Genomic DNA, 17357 nt, shown 5'->3' with positions numbered 1-17357 from the left:
TTTTTCCTAATGTGGTTGTACCATTTCTCACTCCCATTAACAGTGTATTAGAGTTCTGGTTGCTCCACGTACAGACATCTGAAATTGTCAGTCTTTCTCATTTTAGCTATTCTGATGGGTGTGCAATGATAACTCATGGTACTTTAAATTGGCATTTCTCTGATGTTTAATGATGGTGAACACTTTTTCATATGATGATTGTATACAGGTTCCTTAGTGAAATATTTGTTCAAATACTTTGCCCATTTAAAAAATTGGTTGTTTATCTTTTTCTTATGTTGTAGAAATTCTTTATATATTCTGGATACCTGTCTTTGGTTAGATATATGATTTGTGAATATATTCTTCCAGCCTGTGGCTTGCATATTCATTATCTTAATGATCATATGTGATGAGCAGAACTTTTAAATTTTGATGAAGTTAAATTTATCTTTATTGCTTTTTGTGACCAGTTTGATAAAACTCATTACCCTCAAGTCACAAAAATGTTTTCTTAGGTTTTCCTCTAAAAACTTAGGATTTTAGCCTTTGTGTTTAGACCTGCAATTCATTGAAAAATAACTTTGTGTATGGTGAAGAAGGGGCTGGATTCATTTTTTCCTATATGGACATCTAGTTATTATTGCATTATTTGTTGAAAGGAGTTTTTCCCCTATTTACATGTTTTGGTGACTTTCCCCTCCAAATGACCATATAAATGCCTGTTTCTGAACTCTGTTTTGTTCCATAGATCTATTTGTTGATCCTTAAGCCAGGACTACACTTGCTTGATTAATCTAGTCTTATGGCAAAGCTTGGAGTCAGATAATGGAAGTACTACAAATTTGTTATTTTCCAAAATTCTTTAGGTATCCTATGTTCTTTGAATTTCCATATAAAATTTAAAGCAAGTTTGTCAATTAAAAAAAAATTTCCTGGGATTATGATTGGATTATATTGAATCTATGATCAGTTTGGGGAGAATTGACACTTCTCCATTTATTTAAACTTCTTTAATTTCTCTCAACAATGTTTTATGGTTATTAGTGTAGAAGTCCTGCATGTCTTTGGCTAAATTTATTCCTAGTTTGGTTTTTTTATACAGTTATAAATTATAATTATAAATTAAATTTCCAGTTCAATTTTCTTTTTTTGAAAGATAATGGACATGTAACACTGTAAGTTTAAGGTTTAAAGCATGTTAATTTGATACATTTACATACTAGATTACAGTTGCCATTGTAGCATTAGCTAACACCTCTATCACATCACATTATTATTTTTTTGTGATGCGAACAAATAAGATCAGAAAGTTTGATGTTTATAATACAGTATTGTTGTCTATAATCATTAGACTGTGTCTTAGATCTCCAGGACTTATTTATTTACTAGTTCTAGTTCAATTTTCAATTGTTTGCTACTAGTATATAAGAATACAATCATTTTTGTCTATTTACCATGTATCCTGAAACCTCATTCAATACACTTATTAGTTCTAACAAGTTTTTGTAGATTGCTTAGGATTTTGTTTTTGTCAACAATTTTGTCATAGGCAAAGAGAGATGATTTTACTTCTTTCTTTGCAAATGTTTACCTTTTATTATTTTTGCTTTATGGCAAAGACTAGGACCTCCAGTACAATTTAAGAGGTGGTTTCAGTGGGTGTCCTTGCCTCGATTCCAGTTTTAGGAGGGAACACTTACTATTTCACCATTAAGTACAATGTTAGTTGTGGATATTTGGGTGAGTTGTATTTTTCAAGGAAGTGTTCATTTCATCTATATTGTTAAATTTTGGTGCATAAAGTTGTTCGTAATATTCTCTTATTATCCTTTTAATATTTATAGGATCTGTAGATCTTTCCTGACATAGGTAATTTGTATTCTAACTTTTTTTCTGGATCAGATTCCTAGGGCGTTAACAGTTTTGTTGCCTTTTGCCTTTGTTAGTTTCCTCGATTTTGTCTGTTTTCTTTTTTGTTGATTTCTACTTTTGCCTTATTATTTCCTTATTTCTCCTTACTTTTGTTTTACGTTGCTATTTCTTTAGTTTTTTAAAGTGGAAAAAAAAGGTACTCATTTTTAAGTATTTTAGACCATTCTTCTTTTCTAACATAAGTGTTTAAAGCTATCAGTTTTCCCCATTCACTTCTTTCAATATATCACACTATTTTTGGGGGCTGGGGAGAGGTATTTAGATTATTTTTTTAAATGGATGTACTGGGGATTGAACCCAGGACCTTATGTACGCTAAGCACACACTCTACCACTGAGCTACATCTTACCCCCATCACACTATTTTTTACTGTGTTTCATTAATATTCAGCCTAAAATATTTTTAAATTTTTCTTATGATTTCTTTTTTGACCAAGATATAATATTAAAGTGTATTGTTTAATTTACAAATATTGGGGGGATTCATAATTATCTTACTGTTATTAATTTCTAATTTAATTCCATTGTCAAAGAACATAATCTGTATGGTTTTAATCCTTTTAATTTTGTTGAAACTTGCTTTATGGCCATATATATTCTATCCTGGTGTATATACTATATATAATTGAAAAGAATTGTATTCTTCTATTGTTAGGTGTAATGCTCTATAAACAGCAGTTAGGTCAAGGTGATTGGTAGTATTCAGATTACCTATGTTCTTATTGAGTTTTTTTTTTCTGTCTAGTTTTTCTTTCAGTTGATAATGGAGAGATGGTGATTATGGATTTGTATTCTCTCTTTAATTTTGTCTATTTTTGCTTCGTGTATTTTGATGTTCTTCTATTAGACACATATATATTTATAATTATTATATCTTTCTAATGAATTGACACTTTTATTATGAAATGTCCCTCTTTATCTCTGATAATACTTTTAATCTTGAGGTCTATTTTATCTGATATTAATATAGCCACACCAATTTTATGATTAGTTTTTGCATGGTTTCTCTTTTTTCATCTAATTACTTTTAAATTGTTGGTTTCTTTATATATTTAAATGTGTCTTGTAGAAAGCATAAAGTTGGATCTTGATTTTTATAATTTTTTTGAAGTTTCTACCTTTAAATTGGAACATTTAGGGCATTAAAATGTATTGTAATTATTTGTAAATAACATATAGGGCTACCATATTACTTTCTCTTTCTCTCCTCTGTTTTTTATTTCTGAGTATTTTAAAAATTCCACTTTAACTTATAAATTGGCTGTATAGTTATGGCTTTTTAAAAAATTGACAGTCTAGGGACTGCAGTTATAGATCCTGATGCTTTGTAATTTATTAAAGTCCTTATTTTTTTCTTTCATTCAAATTGGATAATTTCTGTTGATCTGTTTTCAGGTTTACTGACTGTTACCTTCATCGTCTTTGTTTTGCTTTCAAATCCATTCGGTATATTTTTAAATTTTAGATATTTTATATTTTAGTTTTATCATTTCTGTATGTTCCCTTTTATAATTTTTATTTATCAGCTGAGATTTCCTATCTTTTTGTTCATTATGAGCTTTCATTGATAAGCACTTTCTTTTACTTCACTGAGCATAGTTAAAGTAGCTGGCATAATGTGTGTGTGTGTGTTTGTGTGTGTGTGTGTGTGTGTGTGTGTTAATTCCAACTTCTGAGTCATTGCAGGATTGTTCTTTGCTGATTGTCTCTTCTCTTGAGATTGGGTCACAAATTCCTGTTTCTGACTGTGTCAAGCAGTTTTATATTGTAACCTGAATGATGTGAACATTATATCCTGGAAACTGTCTATTCTGTTATAGATTTCTCCAAAAGGTGCTGATATTTTTGACAAGCAGTTAACATTTTTTCTTTTCTTTTTTCATTTGTTTTGGTTTGTTTTTTGTTTTCTGTTGATTTGGGTTTTGAGGGAGTAATTAGGTTTAATTAGGTTTACTTATTTATGTATATTTTTTAATGGAGGTACTGGGGGTTGAGCCCAGGACCTCGTGCATGTTAAGCATGCACTCTACCAATAAGCTCTACCCTCCCCCCTGACCTTCATTATGTTGAGGTATGATCCCTCTATATCCACTTTGTTGAGAGTTTTTATCATGAATGGTTGTTGATTATGTCAAGTGCTTTTTCTGCATCTACAGATCATATGATTTTTATCCTTCATTTTGTTCATGTGATGTATCACATTGATTGATTTGTGGATGTTGAATCCCTGGAATAAATCCCACTTGATCATGATGTATGATCCTTTTCATGTATTATTGAATTCAGTTTGCTAATATTTTGTTGAGAATATTTGCATCTGTGTTCATCAGGGATATTGACCTGTGATTTTCTTTTCCTGTAGTGTCCTTGTCTTGTTTTGGCATCAGGATAATGGTGGCCTCACAAAATGAGTGTGGAGGTATCCCCTCTGCATCTATTTTTTTGGAAGAGTTTGAGAAAGATTGGTATTTGTCTTTAAGTGTGTGGTAGAATTCACTTGTGAAGGCATCTGGTCCTGGTCTTTTGTTTATTGGGAGTTTTTGTTTGTTTGTTTGTTTAATTACTGATTCAATCTTACTAGTAATTGGTCTGCTCAGATTTTCCATTTCTTCATGATCCAGTCTTGGTAAGTTACATGTTTCTGGGAAGGTATTCATTTCTTCTAGGTTGTGCAATTTGTTAGCATATAATGGTTCATGGTAGTCTCTTTTGATCCTTTGTATTTCTGTGGTATCAGTTTTAATGTATCCTTTTTCATTTATAATTTTATTTTAGTCTTCTCTTTTTGTTCTTGGTGAGTCTAAAGTCTTGTCTATTTTGTTTGTTTTCAAATCACCAGCTCTTAGTTTCATTGATCTTTCTATTGTCTTTTTAGTCTCTATTTCATTTATACTGTCTGATTTTATTTCCTTTCTTCTAATAATTTTGAGCTTAGTTTGTTCTTTTTCTAATTCATGGAGGTATAAAAGTAGGTTGTTTGAGATCATTCTTGATTCTTAATGCAGGCATTTATCAGTATGAATTCTACATTCTTTTGCTTTTGGATGATTTTCTGTCTGGATGAGCTATCCATTGATGAATGTTGGGTATTGAAGTCCCCTACTATTATTGTACTGCTGTCTTTTTCTCCCTTTTGCTCTGTTAATATTTGCTTTCTATATTTAGGTGCTCCTATGTTGGGTTAGAAACACTTACAAATGTTATTATATTCTCTTGTTGGATCGACTCCTTTATCATTATACAATGGCCTTGTCTCTTATTACAGTCTTTGTCTTAAAGTCCGTTTTGTCTGAGATAAGTGTAACTACTCTAGCTTTCTTATTGGTTTCCGTTGAAATGGAATATCTTTTTCCATCTCTCCACTTTCAGTCTGTGTCCTTGAAGCTGGAGTGAGTGTCTTGTAGGCAGCATATAGTTGGGGTCTTGTTTTTTAAATTCATTCAGTCCCTCAATGTCTTGATCAGAGAATTTCGTCAGTTTACATTTAAAGTACTTATTGATAGATACAGACTTATTCTTACCATTTTCCTTTCTGACTGTTTTGTAATTCTGTTCCTTTCTCCTCTTGCTCTCTTCCTTTGTGATTTGATTTCCTGTAGTGGTAGGCTTAGATTGCTTTCTCACCTTTTTTGTGTCTACTGTAGATTTTTGCTTTGTGGTTACCATGAGGCTTACATAAAACATCTTAGGCTTATAATAGTCTATTTTAAGGTGATAACTTAAGTTCAAATGCATTCTAAAGTTGTATATTTTATTCCCCCCCAACATTTTATGTCATGGTTTACATCTTTTTATCTTGTATATTGATTGACAAATTATTGTAGTTATAGTTATTCTTACTGCTTTTGTCTTCTAACCTTTGTAATAGATTTATAAATGATTAACACACCACCATCACAACATTTTACTGTATATTTACCAGGGAGAGTTATACTTCCAATATGTTTCCTAATTACTGTTTAGCACCCTTTCATTTCAGCTTAAAGATGTTCCTTTAACACTTCTTGTAAGGCCAGTCTAGTGGTGAGGAACACCTTTAGCTTTTGTCTGGGAAACTCCTTTTTCCTTTCTTTCTGTTTTTTCTTTCTCTCTTTCTTTCTCTCTCTCTCTTTTTCTCTCCCTCTCCTTCTCTCTCTCTTTCTTTCTCTCTCTCTCTCTCTCTTTTTCTCTTTTTCAATTCTGTGGGACAGCTTTGCTGGGTAGAGTCTTCCTGGTTGGCAGTTTTTTTTTCCAGCACTCTGAATGTGTTATATCACTCTTCTAGCCTGCAAAGTTTCTGCCAAAAAATCTGCTGATCGTTGCTATATGTAACAAGTTCTTTTTTTTCTTGCTGCTTTTAAGAGTCTCTCCTTGTCTTTCACTTTGGACAATTCAATTGACAATTCAATTATTCTGTCTCTCAGTGTGGGTCTCTTTTCTTGTTTAGAACTCTCTGGACTTCCTGGTTCTGGATGTTTGTTTCCTTCCTCAGGTTAGGAAAGTTTTCAGCCATTATTTTTTCAAAAAGGTTTCTATCCCTTTCTTTCTCCCTTCTCCTTCTGGGACCTTTACAATGTAAATATTTGTTCTTTTGATGTTGTCCCATAAATCCTTTAAGCTATCTGTACTCTTTGTCATTCTTTTTTCTTTTTGCTCCTTTGGATGAATTCTACTGCCTTGTCCTTTAGTTTGCCAATCCTCTCTTGCACTTCCTTTAGTCTGCTGTTGAACAGACTCTAGTGAATTTTTCAGTTCAGTTATTGTATCTTCAGCTATGTGATTTCTGTTTGATATTTTCTTATATTTATATCTCCTTTTTAAAATTCTCACTTTGTTCACACATTATTCTCCTGACCTCTTTATGGCCATTATTTTTAACTCTTTATCAGGTAAATCATTTATCTCCATTTCATGAAGGTCTTTTTTCTGGAGTTTTATCTTTTTCTTTCATTTAGAAAATATCCCTCTGTTTCTCTTTTTTTTTTTTTTTTAACTGTGTTGGTTTCTGTACATTAGAAAAAACAGCCACCTCTCCCAGTCTTAAAGTGCTGGCCTTGTGTAGGAGATACAACACATCATTCAGCCCTGCCCTGGCCCTTGGTTGCTTCTCAAACCTTTGTGATTGTTCAAGCTGTTTTCTTTGTTTGTTAGTGGCCCCTAGTAGTGGAGGGTGTGCCCAGCGCTGTCAGTGTCCCAAAGTGGGGAGAATCTCAGCCAGCACCCAGATGCAGGCTGATTGGAGCCAGGCCCTGAGGCAGTGGCTTTCAAAGTATGCCGAGTACCTCTTTCAGGGGAAGACTAGGAGATGGACATTCTGTCTCTTCCCTCTGCACTGAGCTGTCAGGTGACAGCCAGTTAAAAACTGTTTCTTGTTTGCTACCATCCTGTTGAACCCATGAACAGGAACCCTGCTGGCCACCAGAGCCAGACTTTCACGGGATGTGTGTCCTCCGGGCAGCAGCCACAAAAGCTAGGATGCCAGATGTGAGTACAAGCTCCTTTCATGGAGACACTGGCAACCTGGGGCAGGGCAGATGGAGAGTGTGCAAATGGTACCCTCTGGCCTCCCTGGTTTCTGGAGAAGACTGCAGTTGGTCCCTACATATGTGTTAAATTAGAAGCCTGACCCTCAGGCCACAGCTTTTAAGATCTGCAGACAGGCCTCTTTCACAGAAAGACTGGGCTTTTCTGCCTGCTGCCTCTGCGCCATACCCGGGGAGGGATGGCCACGGTGAGCCTGTGCGAGCCCCTTCAAGAACCGATTGTTAGTTCACTACAGCCTAATGAGTCTTACAGATGGAAGCCCCGTTGGCTTTCAGAGCTGGATGCTTTTGAGGAGCCACCTCTCAGGTGGAAGTCTTAAAAGTCAGGGCACCAGGTGTGTATTCCAAACTCTTTGCTTCTTTAGGGAGAAGCTGGGAGTTTCGAGTTCCCTCCCAGGGGTTGTAAACTATACCCAGGGTGGGGTTTGGTGCGATTGTCTCCGCCTCTCCTGCCTGTTTTAATGTGGTTTTCTTCTTGTTCACCCAATGTAGAGGAGTCGCTCAGCTAGTTTCTGGATGTTTTTTCAGAGCGAATTGTTCTATATGCAGCTGTAGGTTCGGCGAGGGGAGGTGATCAGGAGCCTCCTATGTCAGCATTTTGAACTGGACTCTATTTTTTTGTTTTCAATCTAGTTGTTACAGCAGCTTGGGCTACACCCTAACCATGAGAAAAAAAATCCCTGGGAGTGTCTATCATCATGATCTCCAATTATTGGATGAAGGCTAAAACCCAGTTACCTATTTAGTCGATATCAAATAACTAATTTGCTCTAGTTTCTCACTTTTCCTCATCACTATTTTTTAAATTGAGGTATAATTAATAATCAGAATTAGGCACAGATTTAAATGTTCAGTTGGATGAATTTTGACAGTTTCATTCACCCATGTAACCACAGCTCAAAGCACGTACAGAATATACTTGTCCCCTCAGAAAGTTCTCTTTTGTTCATTTTGAATCAATTAGCTTCCCTCTCTCCCCAGGCCACCACTTTATCATTTCTACCATTACAAGTTAGTTTTGCCTGTTCTAGAACTTGATATAAATGGAATCATACAGTATATATATTTTTGTGTGTGTAACTCCATTTGCTTCATGTAATGGTTTCCATTCATGTGGTTACATTTATCAATAGTTTATTCTTTTTTAAAAAAACTGATTGATAGTATTCCAGTGTATTAATCTACTGCAATTTGGTTATCTGTTGATTGGAGATTTCAGTTGTTTTCAGTTTTTGACTACTGTGATTCAAGCTGTGATAAACGTCTTGTACAAGTCTTTTTGCAGAGATAGATTTTAATTTCTTTAGAGTAATTACTTAAAAGTGGAAGCGACAGATTATAGGGTAAATACATATTTCATTTTGTAAAGAACTATCAGTTCTCCGAGTGGGTTACTTGCCCACCAGGATGTGTAATAACTCCATTTGCCCCACATACTCACCAACACTTGATTTTAGTCACTCTAGTGAGTAATAGAATTTCCTTGTGGTTTAAATTTGTATTTCTCTAATAATTTAAAGACATCTATCACCTTCCCATGTGCTTATTGGTCATTAATATATATTCCTTTGTGAAATGTCTCTTTAATTCTTTTGCCAAGCTTTTAAAATTAGGTTGTCTTTTTATTGCTGATTTGTATTTGTGCGTCATGCATATTTGTATTGGTGCCTCATGGATAAAATTCCTTTTGTTAGCTTCCTCCCACTGATTTCTGATCAATTTGACCTGAAGAGCGGTGGTTCTACTTTTGTTAGTGGACATATGATATACCCTCTCAACCAGCCACGCCGACGTAGTATCCAGAGTCACGGTGACACATGCATGTCTCCTGTTGTGCTTCTCAAAGATGCTGCCCTTCTATCTGCCTGTGGAGGCACGTTATTTAACTGCATCTTGAAATTATTTCCTTAGTTCCTTATTCCTCAGCACATTATTCCTTAGTTAGCTTTTAAGTGACATTTCCAAGAAGCCCTTACTATTTGTTTTTAAACTCTGTTATAGAACCTTCAAAATTTGTTGTTGGAAAACAAGAAGTCTTTGATAAGATGTGTAGAACAAGTCAGGAAAAAATGGAAGACGAAAAGGATTTGCAGTCTCACTGTAAAAAAAAATATATATATATGTATACATATATATATATATATATATACACACATATATATGTATATTTTTTCAGGGTTTCACATGTGGATTAAGGCAGTTGTTCTTTGATTTGGGGGAAGTTTCCCTTGAATATTAAATAATATCAAAACACATCTAGTGATGCATTATTAAACTGAGTTTATTATTGAACTCATTATTAAATTTTTGGAATGAACTTGATTGAAAATGTCTGTTTATGTCCTAAGCTGAAATTCACTTTAAAGCCTGTCTGCACAGAAGCCTAGCCCTGGAAGGGATATCAGACTGTCTTCCTGCCTTTTAATAAATCTGCTTCCAAATCATTTCATACCAGGGGGATCTGTAATCTTTTTTTTTTTTCCTTTTAATGGTCAGGAAGGAAGATTAATGTTCTTCTCAGTCCAGGGCCTGTGAGTCCTCTTTCTTGGGTTGCTCCTTCTTATCTACTTGGTTCCTATCACTGAAAATTGAAGCCAATTCCTATATTCTGTTCTAATTAGAGAAGAGAAATAGCTTTCAGTCACTCCTACATATTTATACACATTACAAAGTTTGCAAAATCTCCTTTTACCTGTCTTTCTCTTTTAGCTTCAATGAGGTGAAATTTTTTCCCGACATTGAAAATACCACATTCTTGACTTTACGCACAGGTTGTCTTCCCTTCCAGCTCTTTACTCATTCCCACTTTATCCTTTCTAAGTTGCCTCCCCCCCAAAAAGGAAAAACATAACTGGAATCATTTGGGACAGGAAAGAACAGAAAGGTGACAACTGCAGAGTGAGACAGACAGAAACACACAGAGACAGAAAGTACTCATGTGGAGACACAGCAAGAGACAGACAGGTGTACAGAGGCAGAGCTAGACAGACAGAGGTCGACAGATAGAATATACGTGCTTTTGAATAGGCCTTATTCTAAACCTCTTGCTTTAGAGACTTTGAGGAGTATCAATGTGTGAAGCACATTTAAAGAAGACATTAATGAGAAACTGCCTTCCCTTTGACACCTCCTTTAAGAGATAGAAATTGCCCATTTGATACACTGTTTTTTTCCTTTATTGTCAGAGAAATAGTTCTTACAGAGTCGGCAACTACAAAATTCTATGCTACCAGAAAATAATGCTAAGGTAATAATCCAGAAGGATAAATTTGTGCCAGTTATCAAGTTACTGCCTCTTAGCTCCACGTTCACCCTTCAATATATGCTGTGACAGTGGACAGAGTCCCTTTAAAAATCTCTTCACAGTGAGTGCGATGTTAAGCTTTCCCAGTAGAGGGCGCTGGAGGGGCAGCAGGGAAGGAAAGGGCTACCTTGCTGTTTGGACTGCTGTCTGGTGCAGCAGTGGGGTGAGTGTGAGGATATCTGATAGAATTCTGCCCCAACGACGGGTTGCCTTGGTGACCCTGCAGCCTCCGCAGGCGATAACCTTCTCCCAGCCCTGTGGACTAGAAACCCACACCCTGAAGGATTCCTGCTTGCATCCACGCCCAAGGCATTCTGCCTGTGCAGATAACCTGAGACTCAGAGTTTGCACTGAGCAGCCACCCCCTCTATGACCCCGCTAACTGTGCACCTCTACACTGTGTTTTGCTAACTGACCACACCCACGTACGCTCTGAAGGGTTGCTTCCTGCTTGCCCAGGAACTGCAGTCGAGCCTCTGGCCTGGGCAAACCAGCAAGCTTCTCTGCTGTCTGGCGGGCTGCATTCTCCAAGGAGGTCTGAACCCCAGCGTTGGCAAGGGGGGCCCTTTCCAAGTGTCTCTTTCCTTGGATATTCTTCCTTGGATGGAGGGTATCATGTAGAATCCCTTATATTCTATAGACACTGGTTTAATCAGAATTTAATCATTTGTTATATGAAACTTCCACTATGTAAAGCGATAGCAATACTGATGTTTTAGCAAGAAATGCAGCTGCTTTTCCACTTAGGGAAGATCTGAGAGCAGTGTACAGAACCAAGCAGGAATAAATGAACTAGTTTCTTCATTCAGTTTTTTTCTTGCCTAATTTTGATTTTAGGCTTTTGAACTTGGGTAATGGCTCCTTTCACTTCTCAAAGGAAATGAACACATTTTTGTTTCATTAGCTAGACTGTCAATTCCAAGTGAGAGAAATTCTAACTCATATATGACGTGAGTCTTGTGTTGAAGCAATGGAAATATAAGGTCCCCACTGAAAAGGTCAGTGGTGATTTCAGGTTAGTACAGATGCCACGGCAGACTTTAGATTACTGATTTCTTTTGGGGAGAAAGAATTAGTGCAGTTGAGCCTGAATAAGCTCTGAGCTTGTTTAAATTTAAGAGATCTAGGAGAGAGTGAGCAGGGGGGAAAAAAACCCATATCACAACCTTGGGGATTGTATAATAGTGGTGACAATATTAACTCATAATAATGCAATTAATGAGGGTAAATGGGACAGGGCTTTGAATTTCTGGGATTACTGTGACACAAATTCACGCTCGTCTAATTGTGATCCTAACAACAGAAATGGGACAAATGATTGGTGTAAGAGGCCCCCAGGTGCCAGAGAACATCAGAATAAGCTGGGGAACCTGTTAAGATGCAGATTCCCAGCCTACTTGGTTGTGTCCCAGCAACTGGCATTTTTCACAAGCACTCTGATTCTGATGCAGATACTGCACTTTGAGAGACCATGAGTTAGTGTCTGAATGAGCTCCCTTAAGAAAAGGGAGGTTTTATTTCAAAATAAGAGTAAACTAGAATACTGTTCATGTGTCCCTTTCTGATATTAAAATGGCCTTTGTCATTTTATTCCATGCTTCATCCCAAAGAGTTCAGGCAGCAATGAATAACTTGTCTCCAGTAACCTATTTCTGTGTAGAAAGGTCCCTTCACTTTCACCTGGCCATATTTTGCTCGAGATGGAGAAGTTATTTTTGGCTGAAGTTCTTCCTTTTTCCTCCCAGCAGAAAGGTGAATAAAACTCATTTTGTTCTAAGAAGGGAAAAATAATTCCAACCTAACAGAATAAAGCCAATAATATCATGGAAAATTAAACTAAAGAGAAAAATTTGGAATCATATTAGAATAAAAAACCCCAGCATTTTCCAGGGTATCCAAAACAAACAAACAAACAAATCCTAGTATCTTAATAAAAGATGTTTGAATAAAATACAAGCTTAAAAGTAGAACTCACATTAGGGCTGTGATCTACTTTTTAAACTCAGAAGTGATCTTAGGTCAGGTAATAATGGAGTAATAGGGGAGCTTGGATGTCCCAGGCTGGTTTCTGCTTCTATACCCCAAAGGACCTCAGTGAAGCCCTCACTCCTCACCTGAACAGACTCTTAAGAGCTGCCCGAAACATGCTGATCTTCAAGTCTGAAGACAGTTGTGCAAAACGAAATCTAAAATGATCCCCTGGAGCAAAGGGAAAAACTGTTTGGTTTCGACAGTGCCTCTGGGAGAAACTCAGCCACGTTCACTGTGGATCCTCCCTGCATTGTCGGGGTTAAGCAGCCACCACAAGAAGCAGAATAGCAGGGAAAAGGCTGAGTCAGCCAGCATGTTGCAACGAGCCCAGGAACTGTCCTAGGGGCCCAGGAATCTGGAGGTTCCCAGTTTTGTCGCAGGACTTTGTCCTTTCTCAGAACTTTGAAGGTTTCCTGAGGATCAGCAGCAAGGCCATCCCATTCCCAACTGACTTCTGATGAGACATGGGATCTCTGAAATGGTCATATCCACAGGGACAATTATTGATGGAACAAACATTCCTGAGAACGTCATGTGTGTCCTGAAATCCCGAGACCAACAGCTTGCTCGTGTTCATGATTGGCTGAGGATATTGTTTGGAGGCAAGAGGTGGCTATACTGTAGATTTTTTTTTTGGTCGTGGGAAAGAATGCAAAATACGAAAGGGATAAAGAATGGCTTATTTTCTAGTTAAAGTTCATGAAAATTCGGTTAGTGGTTTCTTCTCATCAGAGCACAAAGGTCAAGTCCTTTGATAACTGGTCACAGCCACCTGAGAATTAGATTCCAGTCCCCCTTGGGACGTCATTCATTTCACGTAACAACAGAGCATTTCAGTGCAGCAGCAGAAGGGACACGACCCTAAAAGTGTCATAGCTTTCAGGTGCTTGTGGTGTGGAGTATCACCTGCTGCTCTTCTGTGGGGGTCACTTACTTTGACATGTAAAAATTAGAAAAGCGACTGAGAAAGCCTAAGTGTGTAAAATGTTCCAAGTCAAATCCTTAAGAATAATTTAGAAGAGTGTTGGGAATTGGGAGTCCCAGAACCCCGAGGAATTTCAGAGATCTGCTGAAGTCACCTGCTGACTAGCTTCAACCTGGTCTGACCCCAAGGAACCACCCAGTATCAGCAAGACACACAGTTAATTACCGACTGGAGTGGATCTCAAGCTCCTGTGAGTTTTTCTTTACTTTGAAATGACCTATAGTGAGGCTATTGAATGCTGTCCCTGGTTCTGCTGGCTCCCTGGGGGATGGAATCTCTAGGTGTCCTAAGAGATCAGCTTTGGAAAACATTCCTGGAAAACCAAGGTGCAGTCTTACTGTATCATTGCGGTCAGACAGTGTAAAACCTCCAAAGAAATGATGCAGTGGCTTTTGTTGATGGCTCACAAGAAATTTCTGGGTGGCCTACTGGTTCTAAGTTCATCAAATGACATCTGTATTAGGGACCAAAACTATGCTTCTGTAGCTCTTAACTGGAAGACAAATTTCATAAAGTAATTAAAGCATATTAAGGAAATGGGCATCTGGTACCCTCCTATGAATGTTCCTCTCCCAGTTCTCTAGGACTGGCTCTACAGTACTGTAGCCCAAATCAGCACCAAATCAGGGGGCCACCAGCCGCGGATTAAACACATGTGAAAACAACAACAGAACTAAAACATAGCCTGGGATGCACCACCTGCTCAAAGTATCAGGCTGCTGCCAACTCTGGTAGCTGCCAACATAGCCTGGTTACCGGCCTAGTCCCTCCTTCCTGTCTGCTTGAATAGACTGACAGCTCGGGCTCCCAAGTACCCTCTCAGATGTTGTTATGGAAGCATAACAGTGCAAAATCAGTCTTCAGGTGTGCAGGGTAGAGTTTTTAACAGAAATGTGCTTGAAAAGTTTGACACTGTAGGAAAAGGAACTTTTTTTTAAAAGCATCAGTAAAATAGCCTGATAATGTCTCACTTAAGCTGTATTCAGCTCAAATCTTGCCTAGGAGGACAGTGAGCATTCAGCTGTGAACTGACTTGGGTCCTGGCCTCCTTCTTGTCAACAGGTTGGAGAGTTGGCCCTGTTAGTAAAATTTAGCTCTCTCTCCACCGCAGTGATAATGACTGGAGCACAAGGAAATGACGTGGTCGCTGTGATGCGCGCAGCTGTCTTCCTGGGGAGGTGCGTGTGCTCCTGCGAGCCGTGGGGGTGAAGGGCCGGGGGCAGTGGCAGCTGGGAATCCCCCATCCTCAGCTGAAAACAAGGGCAGAAGGTCCACTTGTGGGAGAGTTTAAGAAAAAAATCCTCCACACTCAATGTGACTATCTTTGGAATTCTTCATTTCATTAATTAAGGTTTTCACAAAATACAAAGCTCAAATGTAGCTGTCTATGGTCACCACACAACAGAATCAAATAAAGGGTTAGCACACAAATAATGATCTTTTTCATTTTTAAAAATATAAATAACAGAGTTCAAGGTTTGACAGTTTTCTTCTCTGTGTGTTTCTTTTTAAGGCTTTACGCTGCAGGCCCTTCCGTAATAAGCACTCATACCTGCTGTCGGGACACGCTGCCCACAAGCAAGGAAGGCCACTGCGGATGCATTCCCAGGGCGACACACACCGACCCAGGTTGCCTCAGCCTGTGAAAAGCTCAACGATCAACCGAACACCCTCCAATCAGTTCTCAGTTTCATTAATTTTCTTTCTACTACGAAGTAACAATAGAAAGGAGTAAGTTCCCAGCAGCATTCAAGCTCTTAGAAGATCAATCATGAAGGGCGAGAGGGAAAACACAGGCTTTTTCCCGGATAGAATGCTTTCCTTTTATCCAGAAAACCCCCAATAACCCATACAGTTGAAAGGGTGGCTTGTACTGAAACGCTTTTCGGATTAAATAGTGTTGAGAGAAGGGGTGATCTTTAGGTGGGGGACTGCAGGAGAGGTTAAAGTGGAGAGGCTACTGTTGGCAAAGTACCACTAGCAGGACACCCCCCCACAGGAGTCAGGTCGCTGGCAAGGTCCGGGGGCAGAGCCAGGGCGCCTGCCTTGGGGACGAAGTCCGCTGGGAGGCTCTCCAGCAGACACTTGACCTGCTCCTGGCCCAGCTTGATCCTGTCGTCCAGCTTTCGCTGCTCGATGAGGAGCGTGGACTTCATTTTCACAAAATGCTGGTAATCCTGGAGCTGCTCCTCTGAGAGGTAATTGGCCAGGATGTCCAACACCACGCGCTCCCTTCGGTCCAGGTTCTCCTTGAGCTCCCGGGCGTCCTCGTGCTGCCCAGCCAGGACCTTCCTCTTCTCATTGAGAGAGCTCTGCCAGGAAGAGATGAGCAGGTCAGCGGAGGGCGGGGAAGTGGGGGTGAGGAGGGGGGAGGGAAAGAGCCAAACTGCCCGCAAGGAGCCCTCCTATATAGGATGATGAAATATCCAAGTTTCTATTTCGATTGTCACTCTAAAGTAAGGAGACTCAGTTTTTTGAAAGGTTGCATATAGATGGTGCTCTAAGTCATAAAGTCACGTGGCAGCTTTAATTTGAGAGAGATCACATTAAATTGGCTGGGCTAATGGCTTTACTCTAGGCTTCTAGACTTAAAGGGGCAATCAAGGACGCTACTTATATTAGGTACTTGGAATAGTTAAAGTCATAGAGACACAAAGTAGAACGGGTGGCTGCCAGGGCCTGGGGGGAGGGGAGAACGGAGGGGGAACTGTTTCAATGGTTAGAGTTTCAGGTTCACAAGATGCAAAAGTTTGGAGATCTGTTGCCCAACGGTGTAAATATACTTAACACTGCAGAACTATACACTTAAACATGGTTAAGATGGCAAATTTCATGTTATGTGCAGTTTACCATATTAAAAAAAAATTGAAGGGAAAGAAAGCCAATCTTCAAGGTACCTTGAGTGTTTACAAGCATTTACATTTATAGCGGTTCTCAAAGTGTGGGCCAGCAGCACTGCCTGGGAACTTGTTAGAAATGCAGAATTTCAGGCCCTCTTCCACCCACTGTATCAGAAGCTCTGGAGGTAGGGCCCAGAGATCTGTGGTTGAAGAAGCCTTCCAGGTGAGTCTTTTGCAGCTGAAGTTTGAGAACCTCTATTGTAATCCGCAGTCAACAATGGGGACACATTTACCACCTCTGAACAAAATCAGTTTCCATTTTCCAGGCCCTGAATCTAACATGAGGGAAATTCTATTAACAATGATGGCAATTTCATATTCTGAGAGTTTCTTATACAGACCCAATGGTAAGACAGTGTTAGCATCCTTACAGCTGACATTTCAAAAAACTTCATTGCGGCTTTTTACCCAACATGCTGACATATAGTTAATGTCATTTAAAAATTTTTAAAAATTTTATATTTAACCAGAATTTTCAGGCCAAAGTGACTGAAAATTTTAAACTTTAAAGTGGAAATTAATCAAGAAATAAGATTATTTAAATATATGCTTCAATACCAATTAGCTTATGTAGGGTTATGAAAGCCTCATGTGTCTTTGCCCTAACTGCCCTTGAACTAGCCTGTCAGCTCTTACACAGCAATGCCTGAGGACAAGTACAAAGTTAAAAGTTTATCTTAACAAATATCTCCATTTTCATAG

At 38.4% G+C, this 17357-nt stretch overlaps 1 protein-coding gene and 1 long non-coding RNA gene across 9 annotated transcripts in view; one reads left to right on the top strand and one right to left on the bottom strand.

Moving 5' to 3' along the window:
- LOC140686876 (uncharacterized) overlaps nt 1–15385 on the top strand; it is a 65292-nt gene extending 49907 nt beyond the window's left edge. For both annotated transcript variants that reach the window (XR_012060866.1, XR_012060860.1), the window contains one exon: nt 15269–15385. This is a non-coding gene — a long non-coding RNA (uncharacterized lncRNA). The remainder of the gene's footprint in view (nt 1–15268) is intronic.
- Nucleotides 15071–17357, bottom strand: part of SHROOM3 (shroom family member 3) — a 288650-nt gene continuing 286363 nt past the window's right edge. For all 7 annotated transcript variants that reach the window (XM_072941974.1, XM_072941979.1, XM_072941998.1 and 4 more), the window contains one exon: nt 15071–16067. In XM_072941974.1, the coding sequence (XP_072798075.1) occupies nt 15699–16067 (369 nt within the window). In that variant the 3' untranslated portion in view covers nt 15071–15698. The remainder of the gene's footprint in view (nt 16068–17357) is intronic.

The sequence above is a fragment of the Vicugna pacos genome, chromosome 2 (assembly GCF_048564905.1).
Source record: "Vicugna pacos chromosome 2, VicPac4, whole genome shotgun sequence".
Taxonomy (NCBI): Eukaryota; Metazoa; Chordata; class Mammalia; order Artiodactyla; family Camelidae; genus Vicugna; species Vicugna pacos.
This window is presented reverse-complemented; position numbering and strand designations above follow the sequence as displayed.